General features: G+C 38.6%; 1 protein-coding gene across 2 annotated transcripts in view; it reads left to right on the forward strand.

Annotated features, from left to right (window-relative positions):
• Positions 1-23,504, forward strand: part of VCAN (versican) — a 135,034-nt gene that overhangs the window by 77,810 nt on the left and 33,720 nt on the right. For both annotated transcript variants that reach the window (XM_036765059.1, XM_036765057.1), the window contains 4 exons: positions 1,937-7,243; positions 10,546-10,659; positions 12,842-12,955; positions 22,746-22,904. In XM_036765059.1, the coding sequence (XP_036620954.1) occupies positions 1,937-7,243; positions 10,546-10,659; positions 12,842-12,955; positions 22,746-22,904 (5,694 nt within the window). The remainder of the gene's footprint in view (positions 1-1,936; positions 7,244-10,545; positions 10,660-12,841; positions 12,956-22,745; positions 22,905-23,504) is intronic.

A 23,504-nucleotide genomic window follows, 5' to 3' on the forward strand; every position in this document is an offset into this window, starting at 1 on the left:
TTCCTGAGTCTTCTGGTTTCACTCCCCACCAGTGTAGTCCAGACCTCTCTTCCATCTTCCTGATAGGGCCATCCCCTGGGGCTGGGATGGAAAAGATAACAGACAGCCTGGGATCTATCTGCTCAAGCTTATCAGTTGGGAATGAGTAAACCCCATCCTTTCCTCCCACTCAAGTACCTAGTATATCTCATATAGGGTTTAAAGATTAGGGATCATCTGCTATTCACATCTTCAAACCCAGTGTTCTAGGCATGAAATTGATGGGTGTCAGCCAGGGTATTAGAGCCAAAGTGGGCTGGAAAAAGAATTGATGCCTGGCCCTGACTTCATCAGGCCCTAGTGGAGAGGTGGTGATGTCTTGTGGCAGGGTCAGACTTGTGGAGGGTGAACAATCAGTGTTGGCAGGCTTTTCCTCCTGCCATCACTTCTGGACCCCTTTGCTAATACCCCTAATAAAGGCAGCATGGGACAGAGGATGAGGCACTGGGTTTGAAGTCAGGAAGATGCAGGTTCAAATCATAAATTTACTAGATATTTGGTCAAATCTGTTAACCTCTTTGTGCTTTACTTTCCTTAGGCGTAAAATTAAGGAGTTGGACATGGTAGCTTGCAGGGTTCATTTTAGCGCTAAATCTATAAGCCTATGGTCCTCTATGCTCTCAAGGAAAGGGAGGATTTGGCACAAACCCACTAAATTCAAGACCCTTAATGCCTGAGGCAAAGCCTTAGATGTCTCATGGTAGTTACGATTCTTCTGTGTAGACAATGTTGTGGCCACTATACCACAAGAGCTGCTGTCTTGTTTTCCAGTTTGAGTATTTCTCTGTCCACATATGCACATAAATAGACTCTCCCCACCTTTACTACAGTGTAACTGGAAGGACAGCTTCAGCCTGAGGAGAGAGGAGAGATTGTTCTCTGGGTCAGCAGAGCGGGAAGCAGGAAGAGCTCTAGGCAGTGAGGGGCTGTACTGCCAGAACAATTCTGGCTACAAGAAGGGCCATTGCACTCCACATTCAAGAATACTTTAATAATCTCAGAAATCTTTGGGTAACATTCACTATTTGAAATATACTTGCAAAATCATTTGGTTGTAATTCCTGAGCTTTGTGAAAAGTGTTAGATAAAGATAAGAACTACAATTATGATCTTGACTCACTCCATCCCTCATAAGGCAGAATAGATGTTAAAGTTGTAAATACGTGGAGAGATTCCCACATCTGTCCCCTCTCTCATCACTGGGATGCTCCTGCACAGGTGGTATGCTTTTGGTCCATAAGGAATAGTTCATAGATAAGTGGGTAAGCAGTTCATGGATAAGCATCTGCCAGATGTGTACCCATTGTGTCTGAATTCATTGGTAGAAGTTGTTGATGTCCAGATTTCTCTCTTTGCTGGCTTCTGGCTTCTGGTTGCTGGGTGTTTAACTTTCTTCGAGTAAGTTATCTGCTTATGGAAGATATTTTCTTTCTATGTGTGTGCTCCTGGTATTGCCCTATTTTAAAAGAGAGTTAGATAGTTATTTAATTTAGCTCTAGAAAATAATCTTACTTGTGATTGTTTTCTAACAAGAGAAGGTAGGGTTGATTGTTGTGTGTTTTAGTTTAAGTTATGTTATACCTGCCTTCAAATTTTACTTTTAAAAAATTAATTATGCTAGTGGTCCATTGAAAATTTATCTATTAATAGTTTCCATGATCTAGAAGCTGTTATTATCAAACTAGAACTGAACTTGTTTTTCTTCTGGCTGACACAAAAGGAAAATTATTGAAGACCAAGACCAACATGTGTTTAATGGTAACTAGACCTGATCTGAAATTATTTGGTTTTGAATTCTTTCTTTTCTTTTTTTTGTGATCAATGCTAGCCATATTCACTGTAGTGCACTGCCATCTCTTCTATGTAAGTATTGTGAAAAACTCTTTGTTTTTTTCAGGTCGAATGAGTGATTTGAGTGTAATTGGTCATCCAATAGATTCAAACTCAAAGGAAGATGAACCTTGCAGTGAAGAGACTGATGACCAATCTGCCTTTCTTTCATTTTTACCTGACTTCATTGAAATAGAACCATATTTTGTAGACGAAGAAGATGATGACTGTGAAAATTCTACTGAGGTGACAACACCCCCACCTGTGAAGTATTTAAATGGAAAACATCTTGTCACTACTGTCCCCAAAGACCCAGAAACTGCAGAAGCCAGGAGGGGACAGTTTGAAAGTGTTGCACCCTCTCCAAATTTTTCTCACAGCAGTGGAACAAACCATTTTGAATTATCTGAAATGGAGTCTTCTACGATATTGCAACCAAGTGAATCCAAAGAAAACTTGGAGTCTTTTGAAATTACATGGAAGCCAGACACATATCCTGAAACATCAGAACCTTTTTCAGGTGGTGAGTCAGATGTTTTCCCTACGGACCAACAGAGTGGGGCAACTGCTTTACGTAGGAGAGGGTCATTGGAAGTGGCTGAGCCAGTGATGCAGAATGGTCCTGAGCCTCTCAACCGCTCACATGAAAACAATGAAACAACACCTTCATTTCCTGAAGAGTCTTCAGGAGATGCTCTTGTTCACCAAGAGACCCAGGGAACAGACTTTGCAAGGACTACAGAAGTGGCTTTAAAAGAAGTGGTTGGACATGATGCCATGGTCACATCTGCTCCAATGACTGCTCCTGATTCAGTACCAGTAGACATCTTACCAGAAGAGAGATCATCCGTTCTCACAGGAAATCGACAGGCTGACCCAGTCTCCACAGTAGAAAGCTGGGAAGACACAACCTCTAGACACACTGTTGAGTTTTTAGGAAGTCATCCTTTGGGTCTCATTCCAGAAGGTTCTGGATTTGTAGAAGAAGAAGGTAATAAAACTTCCGCAGTGGTAGCCAGCCTATTACAGCATACACCCACAGATGAGATGCCATTAAAAGGTGTTCCCTTAGATACCAACAAGGCCATCCCCACAGAAAGTATTTTTGGTGTTTCTACAAGTGCCAATTATCCAGTCTGGGAAGAAAGTTCTGTAGAAATACTGACTACCAAATTTGAAACTCAAACTGAGTTTCCCGAATCAACATCAACAAACAGCATCAGCACATCTGCTGATGAAAAGAATCTAGACGATGAAAGGGAGACCGCAAGTGTACTGGATACATCTATGAAAGTGTCATCCACACAGCCCACAGTGGAACAGTTAATTTTCACTTCTGAATCAAGCAGTTCTGATGAAGCTAAGTCTACAAGTCCTGATTCCACCACCATTGAAAACAGATCCACACAGTTTGAGAGGGACATGGTTAAATCGGACCCTATTCCCACAGAATCCCTGTTTTCAAATAAGTTGGAGGAAGGACATACAGATAAGACAAGCACCATTCAACACAAAGTTCCAGAAAGTCCTGCTCCCACGGAAGTTAGCTCTGGTTCCTTCCTTCTTGAGGAAGGTTCTGGAGACATTGCTTCTGCCATGGGACCTACAACTGAATCTTTAGCTTCATTAATTTTGAAAGTGACTAAAGGTATTGAAGTGCAAACTGAATATGAAGCAAAGGAAATGGCTGCCACTCTGCCATCCCATGAGGCACATGTTGTGCCTTTTGAGCCAACGGGTTCGATTCTGAATTCTGTCACAGATGTATCAGATGTTGGAACTGTAAGTCAAATGGCCAGGGGAAATTTAAGCACAGAGAAGTCACAGGAACCAAATTATGGCACAGAAGTAAGTGACATCCCTACGGACTTTCCTTTAAAAGAAGTGGTGACTCCTGAATATAGAAACTATTCAACAGCAACTCATCTTATAACTGAAGAGGAAACAGTAGTGGTAGAGGGTTCTGGGGATAAAACATTCATGGAATCTGAAATAATAATACCTTTTGCAACAGCTACTTTAGCTAGCGCACAGTCAGAAGCTGATTCTGAAGGGCCTGGGAGCACAATGGTTAGCTTTCCAGCCCACCTTCCAGGAAAATTCCCATTTATGACTGAGGGCTCAGGAGAAGAACCAACTAAAATAAACAGTTCTATTGACCACATACCTTCAAGTACCACAGAAAAAACATTCAGTACTGATTTCCCATTTGCTTACTCAGGTTCTGGAGATGTGGACTTTATCACCCAATCTGAAGTAAGACATAGTCCCTCACCGAAGTTAGTTTCTGAAGGTACTGAAGCACCAGTAAGGAAAGTGGAAGAAGAGGCTAATAGTACAGTTTCTATGACTTATTCTCTCACTGTGCCACCTGCCGATTTAGCAGTAAGTGCTGGGCGTGAAGTCAACACAGTCGGATTAGGAATTGAAAGTAAAGTATCTATAGAAGAAAAGATGGAAGAACAAAAACCTTTTGAATCAGAAAAAAGCACTGTTGCAACAGAGGTAATTTCTGACACAGAAATATTTGCTGAAAGTGAACCCCAAACCACAGACTACTCCATTCTAACAACAAAGGAGAATTTTATTGGAAGCAAGGAACCGAGGCCCACAGAAGGAGACATTTCCTTTGTTAGCACAATTATTCCAGATTTAGAAGAAAAGGCTTTGGGTATCTTTGTTCCTCATACAGAGGTTACCAAAGAATCACCCGCTTCCTTTGATGGCATCTCCGTGACTGAATCCCAAATATCTGAAAAAACAGGTAGAGAGCCAGCAATCAAAGAGGAAGAAAATACAAAACAAAGTATTTTCATTGTTGAAAATGATCACATAGAAAACAGCAGTCCTGAAGGTATGAAGCCAACTGTTCAGGAGTTCCATACCGAGGCACTATTTTCTGGAGAGGGGTCAGGGGATGAAGTTTTTCCTAGTCAGTCTACATTTCCATTCAGTTTCAGTGGGACAGAAGAAAACATCAGTATTTTAACTCCTGACATACATCAGCCTGAAAGTTCAGAACCAAGTTTAACACCTGAAAAAATTGAAGAGCGTGAGAAAGAGCTCAGTGGAAAACATGAAGAAGTTAGATACTATGGTCCTCAAACAACTAATGCCTTGGAAACAAGTCACACAGTGGCCAACACATTATTATTTGAAAGTTCTAGGAATAATGATGAGGAGGACTCTACCTTGTCACCAGTCACCCACTCCTTAAAAATGGAAGATTCTGAAAGCCAAACTTTTGCTGGGGTAGAAGAAACTCAGACCAGTAAGCAACAAACCATCACTGAAAAATTATCTCAAGAGAACTCTTCCCAGGCAGAAACCAGAGGAGTAACTTCTTCTACAATACTTTTCACTAAACCTTCAAGTCTTGAAACTGCTAAAGTGTTTGTAACTTCAGCACCCCAATTTCCTGATCAGTCTTATGAAAATTCTGGGGAAGGATCTGGGTGGTTAGATGGGGCAGACTCAGTTCATGGTAGCACAATTGCTCAGACAGCAGCGGCAATCACCACAGTAGTTCCAAATAGCCAGGAGGGAAAATATTCTACATTTCCAAGTACGGAAGCCTTGGCTACAAATGAATTGCCAACAAGGGTGTTACCAACCCATACAGAGCAAAGTATAAGTTCCCAAAACTTACCTGGCACCCAGCCTAATCTAATGACATTTGAGAGTTCCACGAGTCACTCCTCAGATGGTTCCAAGGAGTTTGAAGACATCACTTTGACACCCAAAACAAGAAAATTTACAGAAAACATTATTTTAGAGCTTGACAAAGAAGACAGTGATTTAATATTGCCCACTACAAGGAGCACAGCTTTTGAAGTACTACCTGAAATTATACCTGATAAAAACACTATCATAGATATAGATCACACTAAAACAGTATATGAAGACATATTAAGAGTGCAAACAGAAACAGATCCAGAGCTACAATCGGTCCCATATGGCAGTAATGAAGAAAATATGCAAGTTGAAGAGAAAGAAGATGTGGCTTTTAATCTGTCTTTTACTAAAGAAAAAACGGAGGGATCTGGTGATAATCTTTGGGTTGGCCCCACTCAGGCAATACGCAATGAATCAGCAGCTTCTGAGGATGGAATCAGATTGGGTCAGGACTACATCTCAAGGAATAGTGTACACTTCACAACTGGAATCCCCATTCCTAGCATGGCAGCTGAATTAGGAGTTTTACTCCCCACAGCATCATCCTTGGCCATTCCTAGTATGTCTCCTACAATCAGTCAAGACATGAAAGAACCAAAATTTGAAGCAAAATATGTTGCTACTGAAAGTACACCGGATGATCTTTTTGAATCAAGTACATTGTCAGATGGACAACCGATTGCTGATCAAAGTGAAGAAATCTCCACTTTGAGTTATTTGGAAGGGACACAGTCTGAGGATGATGGGAAGAAATTCATGAGTCCTTCTTTCAAGCCAGAGTTATCTTCTGGGGTAGAAGAGGAGTTGCTCAATAACACCGTGGATGTAAATATTGCTACCATCAAATTTATTGCTCAGAGTTTGACCGAAACTCCCGATGTGATTGAAGGATCAAATCCAACAGAGTACATTGAAGCGACATCAGATTCAGCATCTGCAGAATTGTATTCTCAAACTCCTTCATCTGGGGCAACTGTCCATTTAGTTAATAGTGCATCTGAATACCCTAAAGTAATCATCCCAAGTTCTGCCTCAACTACAGATTCAGATGCATACCGAATTTCACTGGAACAGACTTTTGAAGAAGTTAATTCAAATGCTGAAACAACTTTCAAGCCACCAGCTGAAGTATCATCTCACAGAATTGATTTTCCATTCTTGACTTCCCCTGCTACTGAGTTAGCAATAGAGGGGACAGAAACATCTGCCACAGAGCTTTTAATTGATGAGGAAGAAACTAAGGCTCCTGAATATTCTCAAATCTTTACTGATCTGATATTTTCTGGAGAAACAACCAAAGCACCTCCAGGGATTAACCCACCCAAAGATACTACATCTCTAGAAGCTAGAGGTGAAAGTAATTTAGAAGATCCTTTGCAGGGGTTGCTTTCTATTCCAACTTCTGCTGTAGTAGGAGGTGTACTATTTCAATCTGGCCCACAGGCCACTGAAAACCCAACTACACCCTCCACATCCATAGAAATAAACACTGAAACACAATCAGTTGACAATGGGGTAGCAAACAACCAAATACCTGCGAGAACTCCTGATTCTGATGATCAGGCAATGATGAGCACTGAGGAATTAAATACCGAGCATATAACCTCATCATTTCTCCTTCTGGAAAGTTCTAATGGAACGGATTTCCTGATTGGCACTAATGAAGATTCAGTAGAAGGCACAGCCGTATATTTATCAGGTAAGATCACAACACTTGTAGACTTGTTCCAAAAAAACTAGGAACATTCATTTTGATCCAATAACATACATAGAAAGTTCTATATGTATATTTTCCTCACAACATTGAAATACTATAGTTTTAAAGACAAAGGATGTGTGTTTCTTATACGAGTTCAGGTCATGATTCATACATGAAATGTAGTGAAAGTAATAGTATCACCTACATTTGGGGAATAAAGATAAAAAGCTTTATAAAACATAGATGGGAATGCCATAATAGCAGTAATTCACGAAATTCAACTGGTTTTCATTCTCAACTAAAACCCCCTTTATTTTATATGCTGTAATTACACATTCATTTTAAAGATAGAAAAATACTTCTTTCATTTTAGTTCTTATTGTAGATTCTACTGTGGCACCATCAAATCTTGAACAAAATTATGTTTTGCACAATGGCTACCTAGATACCATGGAAAATCACTCACAGTTTCTACATTGCAGACTCTGGCTTTTACAGGCTCTGCTTTATAGCTGTTCCACGTATTGAAGTTGTTTGTTAAAAATTTCTGCGTTGTGTTTTTCCTCAGAGATACATACAAATAAAATCACCGAAACAATAAGTACCACCAATTATTGTTTTAAAAGAAGACAACACTTATTAAAACACGGATAATCATGGTGTCTATAATGTCAAATTTAGTTTCTCATAAGTGGTGGACAAACCAAATATTAGTTCACTTTAGTAAAAAAAACTATTCACATGGTCAGGTGATTTGCATTTTGAGTATATATATATATATATGTGTGGATATGTATACATATATTACCAATATTTATTAGCGAAGGTAGTTATTTAAATAATAATGATGGCAGAACAGACTACTATCTCCACTTGTAACTGGACTACTAGAAGAACAATCTAATATTCTTCCAGAGTGACACCTGTAAACCCAGTGTTCCTTTGAAATGAATATTACGTTGATTGCTCTGGTCAAATTTACTTATCTGATGATTTTTCAGCAGTGTCATATTGTCTTTTGTATTATTTTGATTGTTCCAATAAATAATACTGCCTTTTGAGTATGACCTTGAAATCAGATTTATTATTTGCTTCATTCAGAGGGAAGCTTTTTTTTAATCAAAATAGTTTTATAGGCAGTGTGGCATAACGAATAGAGAGCTGACTTTGGAGTTAGGAAGAGCTGTTTTCAAGTTCAACCTCTAAGACATACTGGCTGTGTGACCTTGGATAAATCACACTCCTCAATGCCCCAGGGATATTGCCTAGACTGTAAATTTTAAAACAGTTTCTATTTGCATTGGTAGAGGGAATTCCTTACACCAATGAAATCACAGGTCCAAGAGCAAAAACAGAAGCCTAAACACTGCTTATGATATTCTGTTAATAAATTAGATCAAAGGTAGTTGAATGTTCCATTTTATTGTCTTTTGGCTATGAAATACGCAATTGAATAATTCAGTTGACCAGTATTGATTCTGTTGTATTTGACAAGAATTAGAATTTAAGGTAGAGAAAAAGATCAAGATATAAACATTAGAAGCAGAGCTTTATAAATGATTATGCTTGATGTGATAAAAAAGTATTATTGCTTTACAAATAGGTTAAGTTATTCATTCCACAGCATTTACCAAGAATTAGAGACTGAGTCTATATAGCACCAAAACAACTTATCCCCTTGATCCATTGAGTTTTTTAAAAAATTAGATTTAATTGGTTCTTAGACTGAATTGGCTAGCTGAGCTCATGCAAAATAGATTTGGTAGGCTAATATTTCTTACGATACACTTTCGTCCTTGACCTGAGCCTCATCTGCTTCATGAACTTCAAAGAAAGGCACTCATCCCTGTTGAACCCTAGACTGCACATTCCATTACCCAGCCTCAAACTGTGAGCAAGGCCCTTATGGCCCTGGTTTCCCCCTTGCAATCTGCAGAACTGCAGAGTTAAATCAAACAGGCAAGGTCTAAATAGGATTTAAAATAGTTCTAGGGAATGTAAGACAAAGAATCTCAGTAAAATTAGGAAAATTTAGGAACAGTTCTAGTATGCCTCTCAATAAACCTAATAACCTCCAGGTAATGCAATGTCTCTAATAGTTTTCCCCTGGGTTTCTGAATGTAATTAACACTCAGAAAGTTTTGACTAATTTTCCTTTGTGGATATGGCTTAATGTTATCTACAGTGGTGTTTTTTCAACCCTAATGTATTTCTTTCTTTACAGCTTTACAAATATTTTAACCCTTTCTTTTCAGGTGCAATTACTCCAGCATTTTCAAATTGAGAAATAGATTATATTTCTATTTCATATATATTGGCTTATTATTCAAATATTTTCAGCAACTATTGCATCACCTATCTAGACATGTGAACATTTTGAACTTAAACAGCTGTGGTGAAGTACATGCAAGTACACATTAATAACAAATTCAAATTATTAAAATAAATTCTTTGCCCAACTATCTTAAGTGAACAAAATGTATGGTTAAAATAGTAAACATTGATGGTCTTTAGAAAATATGTCTCTTCATAAGCATGTGTTTGGTTCTACATTTTATTTATATGCTAGAAGTTGAATTTTGGGCAACATGTCAATCATGCTTTGTTTTGTTTTGCTTTTAAGTGAGGAAGGTACTGTATTTATAATTTGAAAAATTGAGGTTTCATTTTTTAGGTGAGGTTTTTGTATTTTGGTTTAATCACCTGCATTAGAGTTTAATCCATATGTTGCTTTTCTTCAAGTATAGTTTAAAGGAATACATTTGGAACGTGTTTTGGGAAAAGCATATTTATGTAGCAGAAGAGACTTCAGTGCACACTTTCGAAGAAATACAGTTTCTGGGCATTAAGTGGTAAAAGGCAATAATAATTCAAATGATGGTAACAAGCCAATTTGCTAAAAAGAATGCATGTTCTGTGTACCCAGCCATTCCACATGAACTAACCCTGTTTAAAAGAATACATTTCCATTCACTGTGCACATGTTTAATCATTTTTGACTAAAATCAGTTCCCATATCATGCCGACTAAATCTGCCATAGACTACTTCAGTCGCCAGAGATAGTGCAAAATTTGATTTTAAAATAATAGTGAAAAATTTATTAAGAAAATTTATTATAATTTGTAATAAATACAAAATTGTGAAAAAAACACTCCAGAAAGTAACATTACTTGTGCAGTATCTCCTAATTGCTATCAAAAATTTATATTATTTTAGGAATATTGTGATATTTGAGTGCTAAAAAATGTAAATATCTCAAGGATGAGACTAATAATTTGTCTTCCTCCCCTGAACATCATAGGGCGTGATCTCTGCAAAACTAACCCATGCCTTAATGGAGGCACCTGTTATACCAGAGATACTACTTATGTATGCACCTGTGTACCAGGATACAGTGGAGATCAGTGTGAATTTGGTAAGATGCTATTGGCTGAAAGTATTTTCCTAAAACCAGACAGTAGTCAGCATTTAGTATTAGGGTTTCTGAGAACTAGAGAGATCTTAATATATAGAGGCCATATTTATAGTAGCAAAGCAAAGTACAAAAGTTGGTCCATAATTTAATGACCGGTACAACATCAGTTTTGTGTTTATCTACTCAAATTATAGTACAATTGTTCAAATATTTTACCTTTCTAGTGACAATTCAACCATGGTGTTGATTAAATGAAATATTTTATGTGTATTTTACACATAGATAGTTTTCTGTTTCATTTATGTATCAGCAAATCATGGTTTGTACTTCCCCCCCCCCACTCAAAATACCATGTTCAAATGCTCCTTTGGTCAGGATCATATGTTTCAAATTTGTAAAGGAGGAGGGAGGAGAATCTTGTTCTTTCCTAAGATTTTGTCCAAATTTATACAAAGAGAAAAACCATTTGGTTTCCTCTGGAACTTTAGTCCTAGGTGTACAAATCCCAGGAGGTATTCCCTCCCCAACACCTCCCTGCCACCTCACTTTCTCTTTAAAGACCCATGGAGTTTGGCAATACCACATTCCTCCTCTAGCCCCTCTAAGAATTACCCCACAGCGTATTATTCAGTATGTGTCACTGCAAAGTAGTTTTCATCTTGTTGGCTGTTTCATTCTTATTTGATCTCCCTGATACTATACATTACCCAATGCAGCCCCCAACTATGTTTGGGGACCACTGAGAACAAGACTGTAGTGGAGACTGAAGAGATATTATTTTGAGGGCAGAGAATTATTTCTTTCTTTTTTTGATGACAGTTGAATTATTTTTATAGGGTTAAAAAGAAATTCAATTTATAACCCATAAAATTCTAAAGAATAGTTAAGAAGAAGCTCTTGGTTGCATATTAAAAGAATGCTGAGATTATCTTCTACTGTCATGTAGTATATAGTTAAAATATGTGATTCTCTTTTTTGTGTTTTGAATTGTGTTTATAAAATATAATGTCTCTTAAGAAAGGTATAGTCTCTTTCTAATTCATTTTTATAAAAAGATGTGTTATATTTTGTAAAAGAAATAAATCAATGCCTTATAGAGACATACAGACATACATGGGAAAAAAGTATATTGACAGGTTTAGTTTGAAGTTACGCCAAATAAGAGAAATTTAAAATTTCAACAGGATTAAAAAAACTTTTGGCTGTTGTTATATTTGTATTCATTACTGAAACTATTACTTTGGGGTGATTTAAAAATGTATGAAGGTTTTTATAGTTATTTCAGCCGCATTAAAAGACTATATCAGTTTGACCCTGTAATATCTAGATGTAATAATTAGCAAACCAAACAAATATAGTGTAAAGATAAACTGATCTGAAATGTGTTGGTTCTATTAAGCCATCTAGATACAGCCCCCTTCAAATCTAGACTACTCAATGTATGTTCATTAAGAAACAGCCATGGTAATATTCATGAAGTTAATATTGATAGTCTATTAAAAATAAGGATGGATGCTAGTAAGTGGTTGTATATGTTGAGGAAAGGAGTAGTGTGAAACGAAAGAGAAAGACTTAAAGTTTAGTTTTGAAGAGAGCAGCATAATGATTAGGAAGTCAGTATAGAATTGTGATGAAATCACTGACATCTTACTTTTGCTATCCACTGAAGGGTAGTAGATAGCTTCATTAGAGATATTATCTATCCATCCATCCATCCATCTATCCGTCCATCTATCCTTCTATCCATCTATCTATCTATCTATCTATCTGTCTGTCTGTCTGTCTGTCTATCTATCTATCTACTCTATATCCTTACATATCCCATGGATATTAGGGCTAAGAATATAAGTTTTACTTTGAATAGATGGCATATTTAACTCTGGATCCTTAAGTTACTATTTCAGAAAAGATACTTGGAGCCTTTGTTGCTTGCTAGATAAAGAGATTCCCAACTAGAAAAGGGCCTCCATATATTCATGGGCTCCCTACAATGCAGCTTCTGTATGGGACTGAGTCTCAGTTAAGAATCAGACTCAGATGACTCACCAAGGAAGAAGTATATTCTACTCTCCTGTGTTAATGATCTCCTTTCTAACTAAATAGAAATGATTTTTGCCAATTCCTCCACTCAGTACTCCTTTCTGTAAATGTGTTCTTGAGAGCTCATGTGATTTTCCTATAGATTTTGATGAGTGCCAGTCCAACCCCTGCCGGAATGGAGCCACCTGTGTTGACGGTTTTAATACATTCACGTGTCTCTGCCTTCCAAGCTATGTTGGTGCTCTTTGTGAACAAGGTAAGTCCTACTATAGTGTTTTAACAATGATCATTTTCATTATTCCATTTTAAAGTTCTGATATATTAAAAGAAAATGAGTATTTTTGTCAATATTACCTTTATTTCACATACTCTTTTCAGTAATAAAATCACAGGTCATCTGAGTACTTCAGTTTCCTCATTTGCTGTGGTACCATATAACCTGCTAATCAATAATCAATCAATATTTATTAAGCACCTACTATGTGTCAGACACTGTGCATTCTTTTCTTCCATCAGTAAGCCCCAGATGTTAGTGCTCCAACAATTCTACTGTTTTTTTGCTGCTCCCACCTCTCGTATATCAACTATATTCCCCACCAATGCCCCTATGAACCTATGAGAGAGGATATAGACATTTTCCTTCTTCCTCTACCTTACTCACTGTAAGTAACATAATCTCTTTTCACGTATTTTAAGGATTTTCAGTAAAATATGCACTACACAAAAACATACAGGGAAGTTATGATAATTTTTAAAGTGGAGGGAGAAATTTACAAGTTCCAAAGATCTTATTGATTACTTTTGAATCTCTATGTAAACTATAGAAAGCAAGCCCCACATGTCACCCCCTATACTCAATAAACTCCAATAGCTCCCTCTTGCTTTCAGGACCAAATACAGAAGGCTCTGTTCGGTGTTCAAAGTCCTTCATTACCTACTTCTCTACTACCTTTCCAATCTTCTTACACCTTACTCCTTGACACGTACTCTTTAATCCAGTGACATTGCCCTCCTGGCTATTCCATGAACAAGACACTCCCTCTCTTGGTTCCAAGTATTTGCTCCCATGCCCAGAATATTCTCTTTCCTCTGTTCCATCTACTGACCTTTCCTTGCTGGAAAAATAGTGCTAAGTATTTTATGTTAATTTTTATTTTTTTGTCTTGGTGTACTTAGTTTGATAGGGCTGTTATATGTCTAAGTGCTTCTAGCCAAGTCTTCCTTCACCTTGCTCTGGATGTGAAGGCCAGTTGTCTATGATGGGTGCTTCCTTTTCTTCCCTTAACCCCCTGCCTAATAAGGGATCATGCCACACTTCTGTATAACACTTGGTTTACAGCAAGGTCCTTCATCTCCAACTCTCCAGGCAAGAACATTCAGAAGTTCTGTTTTGTTGCTGCTTTTGTTGTTGATTTTTACCTAGATGAGAAAGACCTGACTTTAATTGTTTTCTCAAGATTTCTCTCTTTGACTATAATTATTTTCTCACGATTTCTCCACTTGAGCTTTGTAGTCAGTCCCTAACTTTGTGGTCATACTCTCTCTTGATGTTCTAGCTCTGGAAATTCTTTTTCTCCAACCTTTGACCCATTCTCTCTCTCTCTCTCTCTCTCTCTCTCTCTCTCTCTCTCTCTCTCTCTCTCTCTCTCTTTTCTCTCAGTGAGTCATCTGAAGCAAATCTAGATGATAATGGCTTGTCCTGCCCTTTGTGGTGAAGTTGTCCTCCTAACAGGAGGGCCTCCTCGTCTCTGGAGGCCATGTGCTTCAGGAACACACTAGGCCTTCTCATTTCCTTATCCTGTTTGGTCTCGTTATTCTCTGAACCTGGTTTCCCCATGTTCCTCCTAGAAAGAATTTCCTTTCTTCTTTCTCTGAGACCTTGTGTGGACCTCTCTTTGCTTTCATCTAGCTGGTAGAAATGAAATGACAGACATTCCCCTTGGGGCCCATAAGCTGTGGACACCTGTTCCTGGCCCAGCTGTTAGCCCCAACCATTCCCCTGCTCTAACATTGCTGAGCTATGGATCATCTTCAGCTGCCCAAAACAATTGACTTACTAGAATCTAGCTTCACCATCGAAAACAAAACAACACAAAACAAATTTCACAGTGCCTGTCACATAGCACATGCATAATAAATGGTCATTGATTGATTGATGATCAAGTGAAGACTACATACTAACTAAAATGATAATAAGTAGCTGGCATTTATATGGCACTTACAGGTTTGTAGAGGGCAATACGTATTATCTCATTTGGTGCAACACTGTGAGTTGCCAGTGTTACCTCCATTTTACAAATGAAGAAACTGAAGATGAGAAAAGCTAAGTAACTTGTGCACTGTCGCACAGCTAACAAATGTCTGAGGCAGGGTATGAACTCAGTTCTTCCTGACTTAAGGTCTAGCAACCTTAACCGGTGCACCACCTAGCTCCCTAATAGCAGCTTACAAAACATCACCTTCCCCACTGCCCTTCGCAAATAAGAACACTATACTTGGAAATGAAACAGTTAACATGTTGGGGAGGTGGAGTGATTCATTTTCAGAACCTCATAAATACATTTGCCCTGTTTATCCATCCTTAGCTACACTGAGGTGTATTGAAAGACAACCAGCTAATAAGATAGTATTATAGCTACAGTTTATATTATTTTAAGTGGAATCCACCTTAATATCAGAGTATGGTTTGGGCACTTGAGAGAAGCTGGGCTCATTGTTGTATTTTGTTTTGTTTTCACAAGGGAGGAAGGCTAAAAGATGGGTTTTTAGTTACAATTTCTGATGCACAAACTGCCACAATGTTATCATAATTCATCATTTCATTAGTGTGGCTTGGGGTGCAGCATAAAAGACACCCAGAATGCCCTCACAATATTTTACGTACAGAAGAAATGTCTATGTTTCCTTTCAGAAAATTCTAAGTTCAGAATGGCTTTAGCACCTGATGCACTGTTATTTGCATTTTATGGCCAGCCTGAGAGTGCATGTTAGGTGGTTAATGGTAACACATTTTCATTCATCAATCAGAAACAGATCGTATTCTCTGCACACTCAGATTTGGAATTAAATTTCTTCCACGTAAAGTCACAGAGTGCTTTGGGACCTGAGAAAAGCATGGCCTGCCAAATTTCCATTCCAGACAAAATGAAAATGTATTAGAGATTCAGACAAAGCTATCTGGCAAGATTCTTTCTTTCCCAACATCAGCCCTGACTTCAGCAAAGTTAAGGGGCAGCCTAACAGCAAAGCATGTACTTTTCAGTTGAGTGTGTTTTGTTTTGTTTCATTGCGTGGCATGTACTAGTCATTCTAGAAAAATAAACCATAAATATAATCATGGCCAACACAGGATCTTCCTCTTGAGAGAAAGAATTAGGGAAAGACACCACTAGTTGAGGGTTACCAGGGGGTGAGGCATTCAAATCATATCACCATCAAGATTCTGGCTTTTCTTTATCCCAGGTGATGACGATAATTCAGCATTTCTTATTCAGTTCAGTTCCACAACTGATTTAAAATGTCAGCTGTGGATAGAGCACTGGGCTCAGGTATTGTACGGAATACAAACAGTAGATGAGAGACTGGCCCTTGTCCTCATGGAGCTTATAGTCTAATAAGGGGAGATAGCGCATAATGTAGAGAACTATAGTTAGTTACAAAGTATGAATATTAGAAAGATTTATGATTTCATCTGTGTAGCATAAGGCATATTGTAACCTAGCTATGGCTTAGTAGAAAAGTCCTAAGAAGATGTCGGGGGCACTAGGAAATTACATGACTTGACCAAGTTCATATAGTTTGGAAGTATCAGAGACAGAAATTGAACCCAGATCATCCTGACTCCAAGTCTCCCACTCCATTGGGCTATGCATGAGAGGGCGCCTAGGTGACAGAGTATAGAGCACTGGGTTTGGAATCAGGAAGACTCATCTTCCTGAATTTGAGTCTAGCCTCAGCTGTGTGATCCTGGGCAAGTCACTTAACCCTGTTTGCCTCAGTTTCCTCTTCTGCAAAATGAGCTAGCGAAGGAAATGCCAAACCACTCCAGTATCTTTGCCAAGATGGGGTCACAAAGAGTCAGACATGACTGAAAAATGACACTGAAAAACAACAATATACATAAGAAATGTGTTAGAGCAAGCAAAAGAGTCAGACATGACTGAAAAATGACACTGAAAAACAACAATATGCATAAGAAATGTGTTAGAGCAAGCAAAATATTTTAATAGGCCCAAAGGGTGAAAGACCATTACTTAGTGGAGGGAATCAACAAAGAATTCTCAACGATGGTGACTTTGGAGTAAGGCTTTGAGCGATGGTTAGGTATTCAACAGGTACAGAAAGAACACCCACTTCTGGGCATATGGACCATCATGTGTGAGGTTGGAAGGTACAAGGCATGTAATAAGGAGAATAGCAAATAGTCTACTGGGGAAGAATATGCGGAAACTTTTAAAAGGGAGAGGAATCTATCGATATTTACATGGACCAAAGAGTATAAAATACGAGAAATAAGAAATGAAAGGTGAACAGGCAGCTTTTTATTTACATATATGCATGCAAAACTTTAGGGCATATCAGCAGAGCTTTTAAAGGTGCTCTTAGGTGATCTCTCTCTCTCTCTCTCTCTCTCTCTCTCTCTCTCTCTCTCTCTCTCTCTCTCTCTTTCTCTCTTCTTTCTAACTCTCTCTCCTCTCCTCTATTTTCCTCTCCCTTCCCCTCCCCTCCCCTCCCTTCACCTTTCCCCTCCCCTCCCTTTACCTTTTCCCTCCCCTTCCTTCCCTTCCCCTCTCCTCCCTTCCCCTCTCCTTTCCTCTCCTCTCCTCTCCTCTCCTCTCCTCTCCTCTCCTCTCCTCTCCTCTCCTTTCCTCCCCTCTATTCCCTTCACCTTTCCCCTCCCCTCCCTTCACCTTTCCCCTCCCCTCCCTTTACCTTTTCCCTCCCCTTCCTTCCCTTCCCCTCTCCTCCCTTCCCCTCTCCTCTCCTCTCCTCTCCTCTCCTCTCGTCTCCTCTCCTCTCCTTTCCTCCTCTCAATTCCCTTCACCTTTCCCCTCCCCTCCCTTCACCTTCCCCCTCCCCTCCCTTTACCTTTTCCCTCCCCTTCCCTCCCTTCCCCTCTCCACCCTTCCCCTCTCCACCCTTCCCCTCTCCTCTTCTCCCCTCTCCTCCCTTCCCCTCTCCTCTCCTCTCCAATGTAGGAAGAACCTCGTAGACTTGAATAGTTTTTCAGAATACGTAGAGAAAAGACAATTTCACATTCAAATGTATTCTCTTGGGACTTTTGAAATCATACATTATCTGGAGCAAAAGTGCAAGATCTGTTTGACCTCTGAGTAGTGAGTGCTTCCTTTATATTCTAGAGCCAATACAATTGTCTCCTTCAATTCTGCTCCTTATAGATTCTAGTGGAAACAAAGTATGCATCATGTAAAGATATTGAAGAAGCCAAGTCTACCTGCCACTCCCCTGTGCCTAGGGGAAACATTTTTAGAGAGCTGTATCTGCAGCTCTTGTCATGAGCAGAAGCTGGCTATATTAAATCTATGCGTATACCTCAATACAAGGCCCAGTGTAGTGATCAATCAAAACACCTTTAAAGCCTCGTAGATTAAGAGTAGAAAACCTTTCCATATTTCCAACAGGCTATGAGAAATTCACAACCAAAGTAGCTGCCATTCAGTCAAATCATACAGATTTCAATTCTCCCCTGGTTAGCGAAAAGAATGAACAGCATTTTTCGGTGACCTCATGTCAAATTGGAGCTCTGGGTTTAGGGTGTAGGTTGCAGAATCAGTACTATTTTTTCAAAATGATTATAGCCGTGGTACCTATTACAACTATTACTGCCCTGTTACTGGGCAACTATGTTAAATCATCAAATATAGACAAATGTGAGTATTTAGATAGTGTGCCAAAGAAAAACCGGATATAACATCTTGTTTTAATAAGACCTTCTTTCTTCTTTTAAATTTTTTTGTTGTATTTAGGGATATAATTTCCATTGACATTATTTAGAACCAGTCTAAGATCGTAAGAGTGGGGATGGGGGTTGTTCATTGAATCCTAGAAGCCAGAGGTGTCGAACATGCCTGAAATACTCTGGAACCAGATTAAAATGTAACTGGAAAATATGTAACAAAATGAATAAAAGTACAATAGAATATAGCTGAAGCTTATGTATAGCTCAGTGGCCTTGCATTTGAGTTTAATTTAATACCATTCCTGTAAGACATTAAATTTAAGATTGCTTGTTTTCTTTATGAAAGAATCTCCCGGTGATGCAAAACAACATGATGATTGGCAAAAGAAAAAGAGAAGCTAGGTGGCACAATGTATAGTGTGCCAGGCCTGAAGTCAGAAAGACTCATCTTCCTAAGTTCAAATCTGACCTCAGATAACTTATTAGCTGTGCGACTCTAGAAGTCACTTAACCCTTTTTGCCTCAGTTTCCTCACTGTAAAATGAACTGAAGAAAGGAAATGGCAAACCACTCCGGTATCTTTGCCAATGGGGTCAGGAAGAGTCTGACATAACAGAAACAACTGAACAACAATAGGCAAAAGAAAATCGAATTAGAAAAAAAAAAGCATTTGGGGCTATTTGTGGAGCAAAGAGGTAGTAAGGGTAACAATAAATATTAACCTTCTGTTTTAAAAAATGCATCCCTATTTTCTACAAAATTAATCATCATTCTAAGGTTAAAGTAGAATGTTAATTTGTAGGCTACTGGCTTGGCTCTGTGCTTTATGTGATTGAATCCAAATTTCTAAAACTTGTTCTCCTCCCACACAACCTACCCCCCACATACATAAGACCCTTTTTTCCTTCTGAGAGCTTCCACATATACTTCCCTAGTGGGCAGTTAAAGGATTAGAGCTGCCAAATTCCTGCTGCATTCTTACACACTGCCTATTGTTTCTATGCTAAATCTGCTTGTCATTTTTGGACTCCTTTTCTGGGAGACTTGGTGGTCTCCAAGCAAGAGTTATAATAGAAGCCAAAATGTCTACCACACAGTCCTCAGAACAGTTAGTCCCTGTAACCAAACAATAACATGTTAGACTAAACTGAAAAAAAAGTCAGCTTACAAAGATAGGCTACATCTGCTCTATGATGCTCTAATCTATGATTAGACCATGAATCACTAAAATGGAAAGTGAAATCCCTTAGAATGCATGTTTTCACACAGGCATGGAAAGAACATTGAATTGGGAGTCCAGAGTGGGAGATTCACAGCCATTTTTGCCACTAAAAAGTTGATATGATGTCTGGCATAAATAACCTTGATGGGCCTTGGTTCTCTCATCTATATAGTAAAAGGGTTGGAAAATACAGCCCTTAAGGGTCTATCTAATTTTATGATTATCCTGTTTAATTACTTTTGAAACTTAATTAGTATGTGGCTATTTTGTTGTTGTTGTTGATCCTTTTGAGGGGGGACTGATGACATCAGGGGGTGATGGCTTGACTCGCATGTGAATTGGATTTTTCACTCAAGAAAGTAGTAAAACTCCACTAGATCTTATCAATAAAAGGGAAATTTCTTTCTTTTTTTATTTTGTATTAAAGATTAACATCCATCTCATATTATTAACATCCATTAACATCTGTCTTCTCATCCAGACATCGAAGGTTCTTGTCCATATTGGCTCATCTTATCCCATAAGGAGGATATAAAAATCAAATTTTCATAGTAGTCATCTGATCACTTTCTTAATGGCTGTTTTTAGTACAATTAAAATCAATCATGAAAATATTCTTTCAGAGTTCTCTTATCATTATTAATTTTCATTCATTTATTCAATTAAAAGTTTTTAGTTCTCATTTAGTAATTCTCCTTCAAAAATGTCTTTCTTAGATTGTATCAAATGCCAAAAATTTGGATAAAATTGAAATATTCAGCTGAATTGGTAGAATAGTGTGTTGTCTTAATATCCACCATGATTTTACCATTGTGGACAAAATTAAGCTCAGCCTTGACCTAACTTAACAAATTAATAGTAGTTTTATTCACACTGAACAATTTCCGGGCTATTAAACATGTTGATCTGACTTCATTGAATTAATTTCTTCCCCAGGCTTTCAGAAATGTCTGAAGGGCAGGCAATTCTATTTGTCAGTCTCCCCCATTCCTTGGAGGCTACATTTTCATATTAAACTTTAATGCACTCGTACAAAGTTTCTTAATTAATTAGCATAAAAACTGGTAACTTCACCTGTGGCAAATCAGTCACTCTTGTCTTATTGGTCTTAGTGAATGAAGACTTGGAAGTATTTTGGGAATATCCATCTTTTTCACATCCTCTGGTTTAGAAAGAGGGACAAAATGCTACAACAACGTTCCAGATTCCTCTTACTCAAGAGAAGAGTTTTTCTCTTTGGAACAATGATCTCATGCTAGGTTACTTTAAAGAGGAGGGTTTAATTAGACCCTTGAGGTATTTATATGAGTAACTAATACTGGCTTAACTGTCTAGTTTTTTTTTTCTTTGAATGATTTATGTTAAAGTCCTTATCCTAACTCCTACTTGCACAAAAGGCTGGCTAGCAACATCTCCCCGCTGAGTATTCAAATCCCCCTGAGGAATTGCTGTTGTCTTTCTAACGAGATCACCCCAACATCAATTAGCTTTTACAAAAAGGTATTTACTGAAAAGATACCACGAGAACCGAAGTACAAAAACACCTCCAAAACTGGGGACCCACTCCTGGTCTCCTAGATCCCTGGGGAGAAAGTGTTTAAACTTCACACATTTACTATAAAGCATTTTCCCTCAAGCTCACTGCCACATTCAGCATATCTCCCCAATGAATCATCCCTTTGCTGAAGAGCATGGCATCTCAGCCAACATGACGAGCTATTACAGGAGTGAGACAGTTATTCATCAGAAGTACACTGGTGTAACAGGCTTAGCCTCAAGCAGACTGGAGGGAACTCTGACTCTTAGCCCTCTGGCAGTTAGCTCTTCTGACCTCTTAAAGCTTACAAGGTCACAGCTCCCTCCAACACTTTTTCACTTGAGATTATGAAAGGATAGACAATGCAGAGACTGAAGCAAAGGTAGGGCCATGAGCTCAGAGGACATGAGCGTCAAGGAATCTTCCTGACTGAGGCCCAATAGACTGAGACCTCTCTCCCCATCTGCAGACTCACAGAATTTCACCTTTCTCTCTTGAATGCAGCTAGGGACAAAAAGAATTCAATCAAAAAGTCTTTCTTCACCATTGAGTAAGCAGACAGGAAACAGTTATAGTATTTCTGTGCATACTCTGAAGTTCATGTCTATTATCAGGCACAACAAACCTCTGCATGGAGGATTACAGCAGACAAAACAATGATCATTCTTGAAGGATGGGATCCCCATTGGCTAGTGTTCTCCCATTACATGAGAGTTCTTTTTTGGGGTGGGGGGTAGGGACTGGCCCTTTGATTTCATTGGTGTCTAGAACTCCCTGTGAGGAAATTCACTCCAATCAAGGCAAGTTGGCACCTGCTCTCCAACTTGAAGGCATAGAGGATTACCTGTCTGGGATGCTGAGAAAGAAATTAAGGGATTTGCCCAGGGTCACTCAGTCAGTATGTATCAGAGCTGGGGCTCAAATACAGGTCATTTCTGACACCAAAACTGGCTCCTTATCCACTACAAACATTCCCTGTTCTCTCATATAAATGAATTAGAACTCATAATTCATTTTGGGAAAAGTAGGCCCAATCTGACACTTTTCCAATTTCGAGAAATGCCGTGTGTGTGTGTGTGTGTGTGTGTGTGTGTGTGTGTGTTTGGGGATGTGCATGAAGGCATTGAATGCCTCTGTCAATCAGCAGTGCTCTCAATTCAGTACCAGCTTTGCCCCGAATCATCTTTCCCATGGTACACGAGGATGGTGATTGAACCTTTCCAATCTCTTTGATTCAGTGACACTTTGTACACACAGATTGAGTCTTCAAGAGATAGCTTTGCTTTGAGAGTCGCAGCACATGAATCCAGTTTGAGAGTGTCTGAGATGAGATTTATAAACTCCTGCTTTGTTCTGTTTTCCCTCAGACACAGAGACATGTGATTATGGCTGGCACAAATTCCAAGGTCAGTGCTACAAATATTTTGCTCACCGTCGAACATGGGATGCTGCTGAAAGGGAGTGTCGGCTGCAGGGTGCCCATCTGACCAGTATCCTGTCCCATGAAGAACAACTATTTGTGAACCGTAAGTACCAGCTAGATTCTTAGAGAGAGCACCTTGACCCGATATAGATTAAAATATGGTGGCACATGCTCATTGATGACATTCCTTTTAAAATGTCTTTAATTTTTCCATTCAGTACATGTTTATTATTTCCTTTATTCCACTGACTAAGACCCAACTGAAAGGGAAAAAAGGAAACATTTTGCTTTTATTCTCTATTCTAGGAGCTCTTAGCCTTGTTTTTTATTAACATTTTTTAACTTTTAAAAAATGTGGATAGCTACATATTTATATCACTAGTTTCCTTTGTAATACGTATTTTATATCATTGATTTAAAACCAAAAATCTGATAAGGGTTCCCTGGACTTTTCCAGACTGCCAAGGTGGTCCAGGCTATAAAACAAGGTCAAGAACCTCTACTCTATACCATCCTGAACTAATTATTAACACCTCTAAACCAGGGAGAGTGCTCTCTGCATAAATCAAACAAATACTTGGAGCTTGAAGGGCGTGAAATTATGTTCTAGACATGTTTCATGTCCCTCAAATTTAAAGTCATGAAAATGAAATGAACATCAGGTCAATTCATTAGAAGTCAGAGAAAAAGAATGATTTTTAGG

The sequence above is a fragment of the Trichosurus vulpecula genome, chromosome 1 (genome assembly GCF_011100635.1).
Source record: "Trichosurus vulpecula isolate mTriVul1 chromosome 1, mTriVul1.pri, whole genome shotgun sequence".
NCBI lineage: Eukaryota > Metazoa > Chordata > Mammalia > Diprotodontia > Phalangeridae > Trichosurus > Trichosurus vulpecula.